General features: G+C 41.0%; 1 protein-coding gene across 4 annotated transcripts in view; it reads left to right on the top strand.

The window, feature by feature from the left end:
* The window catches only part of ZC3H13 (zinc finger CCCH-type containing 13), a 50,560-nt gene that overhangs the window by 17,430 nt on the left and 15,872 nt on the right, over nucleotides 1-17,258 (top strand). For 3 of the 4 annotated variants that reach the window (XM_082216315.1, XM_082216314.1, XM_082216313.1), the window contains 6 exons: nucleotides 5,096-5,207; nucleotides 9,435-9,543; nucleotides 10,471-10,610; nucleotides 13,124-13,281; nucleotides 15,102-15,302; nucleotides 16,544-16,714. In XM_082216315.1, the coding sequence (XP_082072441.1) occupies nucleotides 5,133-5,207; nucleotides 9,435-9,543; nucleotides 10,471-10,610; nucleotides 13,124-13,281; nucleotides 15,102-15,302; nucleotides 16,544-16,714 (854 nt within the window). In that variant the 5' untranslated portion in view covers nucleotides 5,096-5,132. Of the gene's footprint in view, nucleotides 1-5,095; nucleotides 5,208-7,202; nucleotides 7,296-9,434; nucleotides 9,544-10,470; nucleotides 10,611-13,123; nucleotides 13,282-15,101; nucleotides 15,303-16,543; nucleotides 16,715-17,258 lie in introns of those variants that run through there. The other variant, XM_082216316.1, reaches the window with a different exon arrangement.

Raw genomic sequence — 17,258 nt, 5'->3', positions numbered from 1 at the left:
GAATTGCCAGGTGGGCAGGAGCAGGGACCGAGCAACGGGAGCTCACCCCGTCGCGGGGATTCGAACCGCCGACCTTCTGATTGGCAAGTCCTAGGCTCTGTGGTTTTAACCCACAGCGCCACCTGCGTCCCTAGCTTTGCCAAATAGTTACTCATAAATTTCATGTACAAATATGCTTACTAGACTAGGGGAGAGTGAGAGTCTTTGAAATGAGTAAATTTCTGTGCTCTCTATACACTTGCAAGGGGATCTATCCCAAGTGCAGATGTAACACAGATGATCTCTTGACAACAGTTGAGAGATCAGGAGCAGGGTTGCAGGCTCCCTTCTCCAGAACAAATTCTCCTCCCTCTTGTTCGCCTTCTAGACTGGAAGCATAATATTGTAAAATACTGTGTTTTGTCAAGTTAGAGCAAGGACGTCTGTTCACAGTTGAAATTTCTATAGTGGTGTTCTTTGCAGACATAAGGAAAGGGGAATTGCACGTAGAAGAGCACAACCATCAATATATTAAAGAAAAGTTGCTGTCCTTCAAACATTGAACAGTTGAACAACTCTGCTTACTAAAAACCACATGTTTTATTAAATCCATTTACCTCTCCATTTACATGGAAGTTCCACTCCTTTCGAAAAAAACTGTTTCCAAGTCAAATAAAATGTATTTCTTAGAATCATAGCCAAAGCCAGTATGAACGGGAATAAACCATAAACCTTTAAAGAAATAATTAAAACTGGATACTTGTTTCTTTCAGAGCTTATTTGTGATTTTAGTGTATGTGTGGATATGTGTGTAGCATTAGGCTGCATGTAGGAAAGTACTAAGGGATGCATATCACTTTATTGAGGAGGATTGCGCCATGACTAGATTTCCTTTTGGATAAAAGAAATTGTTGGGACTATTGCTGATGGGCACAGTGCCTTTTGAAATGCCCCCAGTAACTGCAAAGTAGGAGTTTACTGCTTAACTTACGTGTAAAAATCTGACGCAAGTGTGTTCTAGGTATAAAATACTGTTTCCCTGGGGCTGAAACAATATACTTTTCAGTAGTGCTATTTTTCTAGAAAAAGAGGAGTCAGAACTCACCATGAATGCCTCCCATGTTCTCTTATAATGGCAATGGCGCCCACCTTGAGAGCTGCTGGAATTGAGTTCCTTGAGTTCCAGTTGAAAAAAAAAGACCTGCTTCTCAGAACATATAAAATATACAGAAAGCTCTCTGAAAGCACTGAACATTGTCTATGTAGGAGATGGTTGGACTATTTTGTAGTGTTTTCAGGTACTGTATATTACTTAGTTTTCAATATGGGTACAGTCCTCATTTTCATTCCTCCCCCCAAATTACAAGTTTCATACTAGCTCTAAGGCAGTTGTATAAGGGTTCTATTTGAATGAACAATTACTTCTTAAAGAGAAACAAAATAAAAAAGCTCATACCAATAACAAACTTAGTTGGTCTCTAAGGTGCTACTAGAAGGAATTTTTTAATTTTGTTTTGACTATGGCAGACCAACATGGCTACCTACCTGTTCTTAAAGAGAGTAAAGTTTTTATATAAAGACTAACATACTATTCTCTGGATTGCAGAATGTGGCCTTCTTGAATACTTGCAATTCACACAAAGTACTAAAGTAATCCAACACCTTCTAAAATTACAGATATCTGGAAAAACTTTCATTGCATAGTCGAATTTGACTGGACTTAACTGTCCGGGGTCCTTTACCTTTACCTACATTACTTGAATATATTTTTTTTTTATAAAGAGGAAGTAGAAATGAATTTCTTTTCATGAATTTTGATTCTCCAGATATGCTTCCTTTATAGCTCAATTTCTGAGGCTCTTTACTTCTAATTTTGATTTGTTAAAAATTGAATATGGAGAATAGCAAGATTTTTTAGGTATGTGGTTTTTCTGGTTTCATATTTTATATTAGAACTTAAACCATAAAAAGAATCCTTTTGACATAGCATCAGAAGGCACCTGTTACTTATGGATGAAATACGTATTCGGAGATTGAAATGGAGCTTGTTTCCATAAATATTGTTGGAACATTTAAGGTTCTAGAATTTTCTGCTGAATTAAATCCTTAGCCTCTTCAGATTTAAGACTGTTTGCCTCTGTAGGATTTTAAGCTGAGCTAAATCCGAACAACATTTTGTAGCATATTTTAAGTACAGTATTCAAAGTAGCTGGCTCTTTCTTATACATGAACACAATAATTCTTACTAAGATGGGTGTCGGGATTGAGAGAATAAGGGCTTGCCTAAAATCACATGGTAAATTTGTTACCAATGTTAGATTTAATTAGTGACCTCCTTTGTCTACAGTATTACTTGCGGAGTTAGCTAAAAAAATTAAAATGAGAAATACATTCTGATTCACCTTAAAGAATGGGAAGTAATATTTTCTATATCACAACCACCACCCCAGGTTTGCTTCAGAGTATCTGCTCAACAGGAAGCCATAGCCAACTCTTCGTCTCCCCTGAGTATATGCGTATTACGTGTGTAGTTTTGAACACCTGTTTTTCACATTCACAGTTTACATTTTTAGGTGCGCACTTGAGGTGGCCACCCAAAGAGTAATATACAAAGAGTCTCTTGCAGAGGAAAGAGGAAGCTCTTTGAAACCTGTTTCTAGTTTCCTTACAGTTAAAAGGTAAAGGTAAAGGGACCCCTGACCATTAGGTCCAGTTGTGACCGACTCTGGGGTTGTGGCGCTCATCCCGCTTCATTGGCCGAGGGAGCCGGTGTACAGCTTCCGGGTCATGTGGCCAGCATGACTAAGCCGCTTCTGGCGAACCAGAGCAGCGCACGAAAATGCCGTTTACCTTCCCGCCAGAGCGGTACCTATTTATCTACTTGCACTTTGATGTGCTTTCGAACTGCTAGGTTGGCAGGAGCAGGGACCAAACAACGGGCGCTCACCCCGTCACAGGGATTTGAACCGCCAACCTTCTGATCGGCAAGTCCTAGGCTCTGTGGTTTAACCCACAGCGCCACCCGCGTCCCTTACAGTTAAGACTTCCTAAGTAAACTGAATATTTAAGCTCAGGACAATGGGATGTATTTTCCTCCCTTTCCCCCCAAAATCAACCCATTTCGTCTTTTGAGTGATAATATTTTATTATAAACTTTAGTTAAGATACGATGAACATAAATGCAAGATGCCAAGTTTTTTTCCCTTGAGATTCATCTTCACAAGTTAACAACTTATTCAGTCATGTTTGCTTTATTTTCTTTTATTTTCATAGTTAGATATATTGTCTCAAATTGAGCATGTACTTAGAACGAGCTGGGCTGAGTAGTTAGCAGAGGGTGAAGAAATATTGACCCTTGTATTGCCTCAGATTCGAATCAGAACTTTTTTCAACTCTGGGAAATGTAGAACAATCAGCAAAAGCTGATTGTGGTGCCCTGCAGACATTGTTGGACTCCCAGCTCCATTTTCCAGTGACACCTAAATAGTATCATATTCTTCTGTCATGTAGAAGAATAAATGCAGACCAGGATTGTAAGAGCTACTTTAAGCATCCTCAAAGCTTTCACTAGTCCAGTGGAATTTCACGCTTTTCTTCTTATGTCCCAGCCCGACTCCACAGAACTGGATATGGCACATAACTTTATCTGCATTAGGCATGTTCAGATTTTCATAGGAATACTGGGGTAGTGTGCTGTATAACTTCAGTTTTTGGGTAAGATAGTCTTCAGAAAATAACTCAAATTTTAGGGTGCTTGGTTTATAGTTGACTTGCTTTTGTGCCTCCTTTTCGATTGATCTAAAAGGCATTATAGCACCTCTTACAAGTTTAAACTATCTCTTAATGGCTCCTGAATTCATTATTGTACATAATTACATTTGGTTGTTGGAAAGCAGTGACTGGATAAAGTTTGGCATATCCTAGTTATGGGAAAATGTCAGATCAGCTAAGAGTATGCAGGAATCATTTTGATAGGTTTTTGTTGTTGTTTTTAACCTGGAATTTCCTTCATTTTGTTAAGGTTCCAAGTAAGATCAATTATGTTCAGAGTTAACCTTCAGTGGTTTACTTGTATTAAGTTAGATCTGGTGTTCTGTATATATCATGTATTTTGAATTGCCCTGGGGCAGGCTGGGAGATTGTTAGCTTCTTATGTATTTTCTGAAAAAATACTATTTAAAACTACAAAAAGGGTTACCAAGATAATGCCCATGGGTGCCAGTGTGCCCACCAGAGCCTCCTATGGCACCTGTGATTGATCTCAGTAAATACACAGTCCACAGTGCACAAAAGACAGCTTGCTTGCCCTGCTTAGCTCTTGTTTGCACTGGTTCGACCTCTTAAACATGCTCGCATTTCATTGGATGCTAGGATTGGATCCCTAGCCTTCCTCCCGTATGTTCTGAACAGAGGAGAGATATAACAAGATTTTCTCTGTGAGTGAACGTGGTGGGGGCTGATGGAGGTGCCTTTCCAGCCCATTGATGGGGTGGTTGATGTGGGGGCATGACTGTACCACTTGTGTACTCCTGTCTCTTTTGCTGCTCTTTTAGATGTTGCAGCCGTTTTATGTTATGCCACCCCCCCCTCCCTCAGTGGCCATCTTGTGGCTGGTGGTCACGGCACTTTCTCAAAATTCCAAGTGTGCCCAATGGCCCAAAAAGGTTGACGACCATAAAAAAGCAAGTTGTTTGCCGTAGAATGACATTTACATCTCAGCCTAATCAAGCATTTGGTCTCATGAAAGTGAATTGCTAATATACACTGGAAGACATAAGGAAACTTTTAGGCAAACTTTTTATTTTATTTCCTTTACGTAAGGGATGATTTTACAGGGCAGGGGACTTCCTTAGATTAGCTTTTTGTGCGGTTCCCGAACAACAGTTAAACTTGTTTAAAAGGGTTAGGCAAGCCTTCTTCATACTGGGTAGCTTTAATGACAATTTATTTAGGGTTGGGCGTTATTGTATAGCATATTACATGGCAGGAGCTGAGTGAAGACAGGAAACATGATGGCAAAGCACAACTGTATTATAAAACTGCAGATCTCAAACCTGTAAACTGTATTTTAAAAAAGGATGTAGAAGCAGTTATATTTTCTGTCTGTATTGTATAGGTCACCCGAAAGGCCTACAGGGGATCTTCGGGAAAGAATGAAGAATAAGCGTCAAGAAATTGAAGCTGAACCTCAGAAGCATAATACAGAAGAGCAATCTTCTCCTGTCAGGGTGAGCATGAGATGTTCATATATCTCCTTGCTTTCTTCAGTTGTTTTGGGTTGCAGGATTTCCTGATGTGGAACGAAACCGGGCACTGTGTTGCACTTAACCCCAGTTACCTAAGATGTGTTTAGAATTCCCTGGTCAAGATCCATTGACCCTAACAACTAGTTCTGTATTCCCAAGCAGGGTTGTGTTTGGGTTCTCAAACACCACCACCACATCACACTGTCCCTGCCTGGCCCATGCCGAAAACAAACCCCTTTTGACATAGGGCAAAGCAGTTTATGACATAACATGAGATTTTCCTGTTCATAGGGAAAAATTCACTGAGCAAGTCCAAGCCATTGGGTGCACCATAGGTAGGACTTCTTAAATGTGGTTTGTTTTTTATTATCTTGGCCTTAACTTCTCAATGTAGATTATGGATTGGGCCCACACATACATGAGCGGAAGTGTGTGCATATAACAGGGATTTTTCCACCTCTCTTCTCCACTGAGCTTGCCTCCTGTGACAACCAATCGTCTCCTGAGGGTTGGAAGTTCACTTGCATAAGACCTGGACCCAGTTTCTGCCAATTTTGTGTGTGCTACATCAGACTTTTCCAAACAATTCCCCATCCACAGGACAGGTTTTTTTAGCTCCATTGGAGGAAGGTATGAGAAAGCCTCGTGCAAGGGAACATTTGCACAACAGTGGTGAAAACTCACCTTAAGATTTTCACCTCTGCCCAATTGAAAAAGATGGTATGTTTAATATTATATTAAAACCTAGCCAAAATTGCTTCAGCATATATACAAGTTAAACTCATTAGGGTTTCAGTAGAACACAATCTTAAATTTTCTGTGGTATTTACTACTAGAAGAAAGTCATAGTAGTTTATTTGAGAAAGGTTCCTCTGTGCTAAATTGGATATAAACCAGAACAAAAATCCATTTTTTTCTTTCTTTGTACAAAAATTGAGAACTGAGATATTTATGCAGTCTGTACAGATATAGATTTCTGGGGCCTGGAATCTTTACTTCGTGTGACAACGTTGGTAGCTGAAAGCTCTAGTTAGAATGTGCATTGCTTAAGAGAGAGATATAAAGCTCCTGTTGCTTTTCAGATTCTCTAAGAGACCAGTCTTCTTATGGCTTCTTAAGCTGTCTTTTTACAGCCTTAATTATTTTAAATGAAATGAGTTCCTCAAAGGGTTAACTCAATCCCCCCAAATATTGGATTGTATCCAGTGAAGTCATCCCATTAAAACACAAGGACTGTACAATGGGACTTCCTCTTCCTGACTCGCCCACTGCAAATGAGCTCCACACTGTTGAGGGAACTCCCGGAACAGATTGTGGGTGGGCACAGGGGGAAGAAGTTCTGTGGCAGAGGTGGATATCCTTGCACTAGTGGGACAATTTCATTGGACGCTACCCTAAGACTTGAGTGGTTCAGAATGTAAATACTTTTCAGGATCCTAAAATATGGTTGACCAAGGGAAAATAATGTAAAATGCTCCACATCACTGTCAAATGCTCATGAATGTCTAAAATGCTCATAATAAAAAATTCCTTCCAGTAGCACCTTAAAGACCAACTAAGTTAGTTCTTGGTATGAGCTTTCGTGTGCATGCACACTTCTTCAGATACACTTTCGTGTGCATGCACACTTCTTCAGATACACTTTCGTGTGCATGCACACGAAAGCTCATACCAAGAACTAACTTAGTTGGTCTTTAAGGTGCTACTGGAAGGAATTTTTTATTATGACTATGGCAGACCAACACGGCTACCTATCTGTAACTAAAATGCTCATGAAGGTCACATTTCCAAGTCTGGTGAGAGACTTTAGGACTGCCAAGTGCTTTTTAGTATGTCCCCTAATTTCACATCAGATTTTGTCGGACAAAATCATAGTAATTTGCCTGTCAAGACCCCCAAACCCATAACGATAATCAGCTTTTCTTTTTAAAAGAAATGGCTGAAATAAGTAACAACACTTGATTGGATTGTTTATAGAAGTTCTAAATTGAAGCAGTGTGGGGAAATCTTGCATTTTGGATGGAATAACTGGCCGATTCGGAAGGAAAACTTCATTTTCAGGTTCCATGTGTGAGTGGTTTGTTTATATCATTACTTGTATATATTAAAATGCTTGGAAGCTGACTAACCCATGAGGGTATTGAAATTATTAGTTCTCTGACAATTGGTCCAAACATAAACCAAGGCACCCTGGTCAGTAACTAGGCTGAAAAAGGGATGTTTTAAAATCTGATTGTCGACCCATGACCATGCATGGCAAATCCTGAGCAGTTTTAGTGTTTATGAATATTGCTTGACATCACAGTATTGATCAGCCAACAAGACAGAGGCAGTTCTCCCTAACCAACCTGCGATATTTCATAGCCATGCAGAAACTTGTTGGGGCGTGTGTGTGTGTTAGTGGGCAACATTCCCCGCCCCTGATTTCCCCCGTTCAACATCCCAGTTTCTGGCCCTGTCACATTCAGAGCCAAACACTGGATCCTTCCCCCTGGATCCTGAAGACCCAGGCTTTTTAAGGTGGTGACTGTTGTAGAAAGTGCAAAGAGACAAGCCTCCTAGTCCAGTTTGCTGCAGTAATGAATGCAGCATGCTTGAGGGACAGGTAAGGGAATCTCTTACCTTTACCTTCCTGCCAAGGAGCTGAGCACAGTTTTTGCATTTGGGGAGGTTAAAGATTCAGAAATGCATCTTCTCCTTCCGCTTGGTTGCAGGGGAGTGATTACCACCTCTTGTTTGATATGGAAGAAAGGAATATATCACCCCACCTTGCCTCTTGTTTATACAATTAAAATATACTCTGGAGTATTTTTGTGTCCCTGAAGCCAATGCATTTTCCCCTGATTAACATTGTGGTCTTTTGCATACTTTGCACCAGTCTTATAGGGTAGTTGTTTAAAACTTAGCATTTGCCAGGGAACAATCCATCTATGCTGATGTATTAATTTGTTCTGCTGAAGTATCTTGCATTTGTTTTATGAATGTAATCTTACTGCTGATTCTGTGCTGTTCATCACACGGCGGCATTTTTCCAAACGTGGCCTTTGTTAAATAAATTAGCAAGCAAACATAGGCCTGAAAAGTAAATAGCATTTACCTGGTGAGTGTGTAAATGCAAAATGGAGCCTCCAGTTGTTTTAGAAATTAAGGGTTGGGAATGAAGATACAGCTGTCCTCTTAACTTCCTCGGGCCCTTTCCTGCACAGCTTCTATTTGCCCACAAGGGCTTAATGGTGTGGATATAAGATCTCTACATCCAGCACCCTCTTTGCAGGGCTGCCTTAGTGATTCAGCTCACCCCTGCTTTCTACCTATCCAGTAGCTACTCCTCTCTGTTTTCAGGCCTGTATTTTGTCTCCCACCCACACAAGTCCTACTGGAAATTAAGCTCGTAACATTTCCAGACATCTGGCTGAGTAACTTGCACCCTTCTGACTAGTGAGCTTTTCTTACAGCTGGTTCTGTTTTGAGGACCTGAAATCCCACCACAGGAGATAGCACAGAAATTCCTGAGCTGGTTTCAGGGTGTGTGTGAGGGGAGGGAACCCCTGTTTCCACTAGAGGAGGTCCTTTTGTGGGCTTCCACTTGCACGGCTGGTTAGTTGGATCCCACCCATATTTTAATATCCTGATTTTGTGAATAAACTGACATTTGAACCAACCAGTTTCCTGAGTTTGGACGCTAAGGAAACTCTTAATTCAGAACCAATATCAACAGCCTTGTTTTATTTCCTAATTGTTCAATCCCCAAGCTTCGTGCCTGCTTTTAGAATTCTAAGCATTATATCTGAACTAAGCCTTTCTCTTTTTTGAGTTCATGTTGTAGGTATTCCTTGACACACACGGCATACTAGAGGGAAGAGTATGTTCTATAAGTCTGAGTTTTCAACCTTTTTTTAATATCTGGAACTTGGAAAAAGCAAACCCTTCTTGAATGTTTTCATGAAAAAAACAATTAGAATCATGAAGTGGGGGGAATACCCCAGCCCCCCTGCTAAATGTGCCTGCTTCCAACTATTGTTTTTAAAAATCAACTGACTTACTATTTATTTATTTGAATTTCTGTACCACCTTTTATCCAAGGATCACAGGGCAGTTTATAATATAAAGACACAAAAATACATTACATAGTAAGAAACAAAACAACACACGCCCACAGTTCTAAAGGCCTGTTTTGTTTGAATTTGCCTGTTTTGTTTTCCTCTGTAGAAAGAGTCCTCCAGGGGGAGGCACAGGGGGAAGGAAGATATTAAAATTACCAAGGAGAGAACTCCAGAAAGTGAAGAAGAAAATCCCGACTGGGAAACAAACAGAGACGGTAGGTGCCATGGCCTACTAGATTCATGGAGCCAAAATAAAAAATGGACTGAGAGAACTGCAAAGGAGTGAACTTGAATTCTTAATAAATCTATCTCCTGAAATAAAATTATTTTTAGTAGCTTTTGAATCCTGAGTAGTTTTTAAATAAGAAAGTAGACTGGACAAGATTGGATACAGGGTATGCAAGAAAAGTGTATTGGTTTGTCTAGTTTTAAAATCTCTTTTCAAAATACACTTTAAAATATGTACTGTGGAAGCATTACATAACAGTCCAGATGGAGAGCAAAAAATCACTGTTGAATGGAGAGGGAAATGAATGTAACAATAAGGCTTTCAGAACGATCAGGCCATGTATTTATATAAAGGCACATTTAATAGTAGTCGAACGGTCCTTTTAGCACAGGAAAAAGCAGTTCTGATGGAGTGGAGAAGCATTGGTGATGGCACATTTTTCTGCCCACCTTTTCCCCTGTCTAAATCTCCTTGTGTTAGACTAAGACAAGTGTTGTTCATAGGATAAAAGTGAGATAAATAACCAGTTATTCTACCCGGAACTCTTTGGGGAAAGCATTATTTAAAAATAGGTAATTTAAAGAATTACCTTTCAGGCCACTGACATCACTGAATAATTTCAGTTCTAAAAATCAGTGTCTTCCTGATTCCTAGTAATGTTACATTGGTCACCCTGAACCCTAATATCCTTATGCATTAAATCAACGTTCCTCAACTTGGTTCCCCGGCTGATGTTGGACTATATCTCCCACCATCGCTAGTTGGCAGGACCAGTAGTCAGGGATGTTGTTGAACAGCCGGGGACCCAAGATTGCATCAAATTATAGTCATCCTATAGTTGACATGTTTTTACTATAGAGAATGTCAAGGATACCATTTCACTGACTTCTTTTGTTTGCTCTAATAAATTAAGATTCTGATAACGGAGACGTTAACTACGATTATGACCACGAGCTTTCTTTGGAAATGAAGCGTCAGAAGATCCAGAGAGAGTTAATGAAGCTTGAAGAAGAAAACATGGAGAAAAGGGAAGAGATAGTGATTAAAAAGGAGGTTTGTATCTCAAAAATAAAACACCACCTAGCCAATAGAAGTTTAAGAATTAAGACTTGAACAAGCCTTCAGGATAATAGTAGTTAGTGACGCATATGTTGCTGATAATGGCATACACTGTGTGCTACGTGCTCTTGAGCTTCCTTTTAACTCCACAAATAAATGTGGAGTCACAACAATTTGTTTTTATTTATTTCATAAAATTTATAAAACACTTGAATGTAAAGAAAAAAGTCAAAGCAGTTTACAAAAAACAATAAAATTATCACTAAGTTATAACAATAGTATAAGACATTTGAAAAGCTAGAATAATAGACTAAAAACAGATTAAGGCTCATATCAACTTTCTAAACATCAGGGAAACATGTCAAAAAAATATTTTTAGCAGGCACCGAATAGGAGCGGGTTTTGTGTGGCACCTGTAATAGTTCTACCAATCAAAGTGGTTGAGTGAGCCCATACGAGGTAAAGCTGTTTTTGTAAATAAAACCAAGTTGTTCAGGGCTTTATCTACTAATAAGGACCCTGACCATTGGATCCAGTTGTGACCGACTCTGGGGTTGCAGCGCTCATCTCGCTTTATTGGCCAAGGGAGCCGGCATACAGCTTCCGGGTCATGTGGCCAGCATGACTAAGCCGCTTCTGGCGAACCAGAGCAGCGCATGGAAATGCTGTTTACCTTCCTGCCGGAGCGGTACCTATTTATCTACTTGCACTTTGACGTGCTTTTGAACTGCTAGGTTGGCAGGAGAAGGGACCGAGCAACGGGAGCTCACCCCATTGCAGGGATTCGAACCGCTGACCTTCTGATTGGCAAGTCCTAGGCTCTGTGGTTTAACCCACAGCGCCACCCGCGTCCCTTATCTACTAATAGTAACACCTTGAATTTGGCCTGGTAGCAAATTAGCAACCCGTGCACCACTCTTTATCCTTTTTGTCATTTCGTACTTCATTTTTATTAAATTGTTTTTAATATTGTGCTTTAATGCTGTAACCCACCCTGGGTTCTGAGACTGAAGGGTGGATAATTGATACAAATAATAATTTTGAATGATTTCCGTGATCTCAACCTTCAGCGATACTTTGATAAATGTCTTCACAACATGTGTGTATATCCCAATCAAGTTGTCTTTGTATCTGTGTTTACGTAGCCAAAACCACAGCACTTGTGAGCCAGAGAGCAAGAATCAGAGTGGGAGTAACCCTGAGACACAAATACAAAAGAATATTTAGGGGAATGAACTTGAAAGGGGTGGGGGCACAAAACAATGGCATGTTGTTGAGAGATTGAGGGGGTGTAGGAAACTAGAAGGGACAGGAATTAGAAGACAGACTTGGAAGACAGAAACAGTTACGTGTACATAAAGAACCACCTCTCTGCCTGGGTATATCACTTCTAGTTCACACTGAGAAGCTGTTTTTAAATGCCCATAGGGATGAAGGCGTGAAATGCCCAGAGACATCTGTGGAGACAATGATAATTTAATGCAGCTGGGATTGAGCACACATGCGGCCATTCCTCCTCAAAATAAAAAGGGTGGGATGCAAATGAAGAAAAGTTGAAGAAAACTGGCAAATGGCGAATGAGATACTTAATGAACATGGAATACTGACTGATTCTTTGATGGGGCAGTGGGGAATGAATGAAATTGAGTGGCTGGAGCCGCAGGCACTCCGCACTGGAACATGAGTGAAATGAGGTGCAGTCAGACCACACAGAGCTCTCTTTGTTAAACCAGCAGTTGGGGGTGATCTAGATTAGCAGCGGGGAACCTGTGCCCCTTGATGTTGGATTTCAAGAAACATCAGCGCTAGCCAGCTTGGTTGGTGGCCAGGGATGATGGGGGATATAGTTCAGCAATATCTAGAATACCACAAGTTGCCCAGCCCTGCTTTTTGGACCCAATACCAAATAAGTTTATGAAGTGCCTGTAGCCCAAACTAACACCCACCCGTAAACAAGAGGAAGGTAAAGGGTAAAGGGACCCCTGACCATTAGGTCCAGTCGTGACCGACTCTGGCGTTGCAGCGCTCATCTTGCTTTATTGGCCGAGGGAGCCGGCATACAGCTTCTGGGTCATGTGGCCAGCATGACTAAGCCACTTCTGGCAAACCAGAGCAGTGCATGGAAACGCCGTTTACCTTTCCACCGGAGCGGTACCTATTTATCTACTTGCACTTTGACGTGCTTTTGAACTGCTAGGTGGGCAGGAGAAGGGACCGAGCAACGGGAGCTCATCCCGTCACGGGGATTCAAACCGCTGACCTTCTGATTGGCAAGCCCTAGGCTCTGTGGTTTAACCCACAGCGCCACCTGCGTCCCACCCAAGAGGAAGGTATTTGCAGATTAAACCCCAATGTTTGCTGAACACAGCCTGACTGGAAGAGGAAAGAAAGAAATGGAGCAGAAAATCTGAACAGAAGCATTCCACATTGCGACTTTTTGTTGCTGGACTCGTAGCAATGTAAAGCAAATTGGGGCATTAACAAATTTTTTGTTTCCCTTTGTTAAGATTTCTCCAGATGCTATTGGGTCAAAATTATCTTCACCTTCACCCAGAAAATCTAGCAAATCTCCAAAACGGCGATCAAGCCCCAAATCTTCCTCCTCAACCGCTAAGAGGGAGAAAAAGACTTCTGCAGTTTCTTCACCCCTCTTGGACCAACAGAGGTTAGTATATATGCATGTTTGGTAAAATGCATGTTATTCCTTGAGTGGTGATGTGGCCTAAAATTTGTTGAATGGGACGGATGGTGCTGGTTGTTTATCTTAGCCAGAGCTCCCTGAGTATTAGAGGGGGGGAAATGCTTTGCGTTTTTTTCTACAGTCAAGTGGTAGATAATTTTTATGAAATGAATAAATAACATGTTATTTGAAATTTGTGAAGCTTCAAATAACATCGGCAGTAATAAATACCTTGAATTGTTGTAAATGTTGTGGATAGAATGGGATGACCTTTTGCTGACATAACATGCAAGCATAGTTCATTTTCTTTATCCAAAGTTAAGAATTATTCCTAGGTATCTCAGCCATAATTCAGATTGACTGCGAACCAAGCTACAGAACCCTGCTTTGCAGTGTGTTCGCAAAGTGTGATTTTCATAGTCTGCACCAACCAAAGCATGCCTAAAGCAACTTTGCCACCTCTAACCTTTCTGCTTGCAAGGTGGCAAACAGGTCTCCCTGCAGATTCTCAGTGGGTTGAGATTTCTCTCAGCAGTTTAAATGGTCGTTTCACTGTTCTTAACCAAGGATCAAGTAACAAAACCAAGTTTCATGTCAGATCTAATGGATTGATGTTTGTGTATTTTAATCTGCTTTATGATCTTTTTGAACAATGATGAAATGTAAATAATCAACTCTTGGGTTGGGGCAACTATCTAAAATGTTTTCAAATGTTTTCAATGGTTCTAATTTTGGTTCCTGTTTTGTTTTTGTTGGGTTGGTATTGGTTAAATGTTTAGTTGGGCTAGGCGGTTATTTTAATTGAGTATAACCGTAAACTTTATTATTTTTTGTTACCATTATTGGATTCTGTTGATTTACTGGTTTCTGTTATTATTGGTTTCTGTTGGTTTGTTTGATGCTTCTTTAGGATATTTTGTTTTTTTTTAAAGTTTGATGTTTTCTTGTGTTTTTATATATTTTGAAAGCTGCCCAGAGTGGCTGAGGAAACCCAGCCAGACGGACGGGATATAAAATTTATTATTATTATTATTAACTCAAATCTGGTATGCTTTCTGGGTTTTTTCTTTAGAATAATACTTTGTTGCTCTGTACAGTCGTACCTCTGCTTACGTATCCCTCTGGATATGTAAACTTCAGGATGCGTTGGCAGCAAACCCAGAGGTATTTTTCCAGGTTTCGCCATGTGCGCATGCGCAAAAGCGTTTTACGTGCCGCGCGCATGCCCAGAAACGGTCCTCCGGTTGCAGATTCCTTGGGATGCAGCAGGATCTCCGGAACGGATCCCATTCGCAACCGGAGGTCCCACTGTACTTGATTCTGTTCCAGTTTGAATATGTACCTTCAGTAAAGGAACAATAATTCAATATCAGTTTACATTATTAGGGGACCCAATGACATTTTTGCTCAATTTTTAGCTGCAATACCAGTGCAGCTCTGTGCAATTGTAGCAGCCTCTTGGGGGCCCTGGACAAGCTTTTGTGTGCTCAGATTCACCAGATGGATTAGCCTCAATCACGTGCAGCAAGTTGATGCTGAGAAACAGCTCTTGCTGTAGAGCAACCATCATGCAGAGCTGGTTGCATGAGGCTTCTGCATGGCAACCACATTGTGAGCAGCAGTCCTCCCTTTCAATGGCTACGGCAGATTTGGAGTGAGAATATATTATGGTGGTGGTAATTGCTTTGAAACTTTAGGTAACTTTCCCCCAGCCTTTTGGAGCGCAGCTCTAGTTCAGGTAACATTTTGTGATTCAAGGCACACTGATTAACCCTTCCAACACTTGTTTTCTCAACCTGTTTTAGGAGTTCGAAAACTAACCACAGTAAAAAGAAAGGTCCTCGTACGCCTAGTCCTCCACCGCCAATACAAGATGACACGGCACAAGGAAAGAAACATAAGGAGAAACACAAAGCGAAAGAGCGGTTAGAAGAGAACCCAAGGGAGGTGAAAGAGAGAGGCCGTGACTTTGAAAGACACAATAAAGAGAAAAAAGAGAAACAAAGGTATTTTTAATGTTTGTGTATAGTTGTTTGTCTAATTTTGCTACATCTGTAATTAGTAGACTACTAAACACTCAAGGGCTTATGTCCAGCTTGCCACCACTTAAGGCTTTTGATTTGTCGTCTGTTTACCTTTCCCTGATCACAGGATACACTACAAGTTTTGGAACTTACTTGTTGCGATCTGAAAGTGAGCAAACAACACCTGAAATCCAGAAATGGAAGGCAGTCTTCAGCAAGGCCCACCTTAGCCAAGTGATGACCATTTGCAGCACATATGGCATCTCTTCCTGGTTCCCTTCTTTATTTACAGTTGGATGGGAATTGAGCTGCACTTGGCTTGTTCATAGTCTCCCATGGCTGCCAAGCTTCAAGAGAGCAGCAAAAATACCAGACCTCGGTCTCAAAAGCTAGGATACCACTGTACTGATGACACTAAACCTTGGGTGGTCCACAGGTAGTTGACATAGTGGAACTTGGAGGACCTCAGAGGGAGAACATTTTCAGGAGGTTGCCAGCAGCTACTTAGTGCTGCCATCCCCCAAACTGGATAGCAGCTCCATAGATACCTGCCACGACTAACAGTTCTCACCAGTGCATTATCGAAGGACTGCAGAAAGCTCTGAGAAGGGTGCAAGTTCATCTCTAGCCAAAGACATGCTGACCAAAGCTGCAAGGAGTCTCCATGTCGTTGTTGTTGTTGTTGATGATGATGATGTTGTTTAGTCATTTAGTCGTGTCCGACTCCTTGTGACGCCATGGACCAGAGCACGCCAGGCACTCCTGTCTTCCACTGCCTCCCGCAGTTTGGTCAAACTCATTTTAGTAGCTTCGAGAACACTGTCCAGCCATCTTGTCTTCTGCCATCCCCTTCTCCTTGTGCCCTCCATCTTTCCCAACATCAGGGTCTTTTCCAGGGAGTCTTCTCTTCTCATGAGGTGGCCAAAGTATTGGAGCCTCAGCTTCAGGATCTGTCCTTCCAGTGAGCACTCAGGGCTGATTTCCTTCAGAATGGATCGGTTTGATCTTCTTGCAGTCCATGGGACTCTCAAGAGTCTCCTCCAGCACCATAATTCAAAAGCATCGATTCTTCGGCAATCAGCCTTCTTTATGGTCCAGCTTTCACTTCCATACATCACTACTGGGAAAACCATAGCTTTAACTATACAGACCTTTGTTGGCAAGGTGATGTCAAGGTGATGTTGTTGATACCATGTACCTATTGCTGTTTGTATATTCCTCAGAGATCCCTCAGAAAGTTCTCATAGACAGAGACGTTCGCCTAGTCCAGAAGAACAGTCTGGTAGTAATTCTTCTCCTTCAAGAGAATATTCTCCTACCACAAGGAGAAGGCAAACATCTTGGGCTCCAGCTAAATCCAGCAGCCATAAACATTCCATTTCGCCATCTTGCAGGTAGAATAATTACTTATATCTTATATTGAAATACCGAACTTGTGTAGCCCAAGATAATTACTGAAAATGGGACACTTTTACATCTACTAAACCTGGGACATGTTTACCTTTTACTGACCAAGCCACCAAACAGATTGGAATCCTGGGGCTCAGGCGTTTCACCACTTTTTCACATATTTGATTTAAGTTTCAACCGGGGGATTGTGGGGAAATCCTGTGGCAACTAGGGAGATACATCTCTGCTTGCAGAGTGGTAGCTTTGTATAATAATGTGTGAAGGTGCTTAGGATTGACTCACTCTTGATGATTGATATTAAAATTGATACTTATACACTGTCTAGAAACCTGAAATCTAGAAAAAATTCAACCCTGCAAGCAAGTCTAGAAATAACATATATATGTATCTTCATATGTGGGATGTTAAATGTACAACAAATTGGTGGTTACACACAGTGTGTGGTACATTTGATACTCAATTGGCCCAAGACACCCCAAATTGCAGAAAAGCCTGAAAAAATGATATCTAAAAAGTTTATGCTACAAC

The sequence above is a fragment of the Podarcis vaucheri genome (genome assembly GCF_965113315.1).
Source record: "Podarcis vaucheri genome assembly, chromosome: 3".
Classification (NCBI taxonomy): Eukaryota; Metazoa; Chordata; class Lepidosauria; order Squamata; family Lacertidae; genus Podarcis; species Podarcis vaucheri.
The sequence above is the reverse complement of the archived record's forward strand: the minus strand, read 5'-3'. Positions and strand labels throughout refer to the sequence as shown.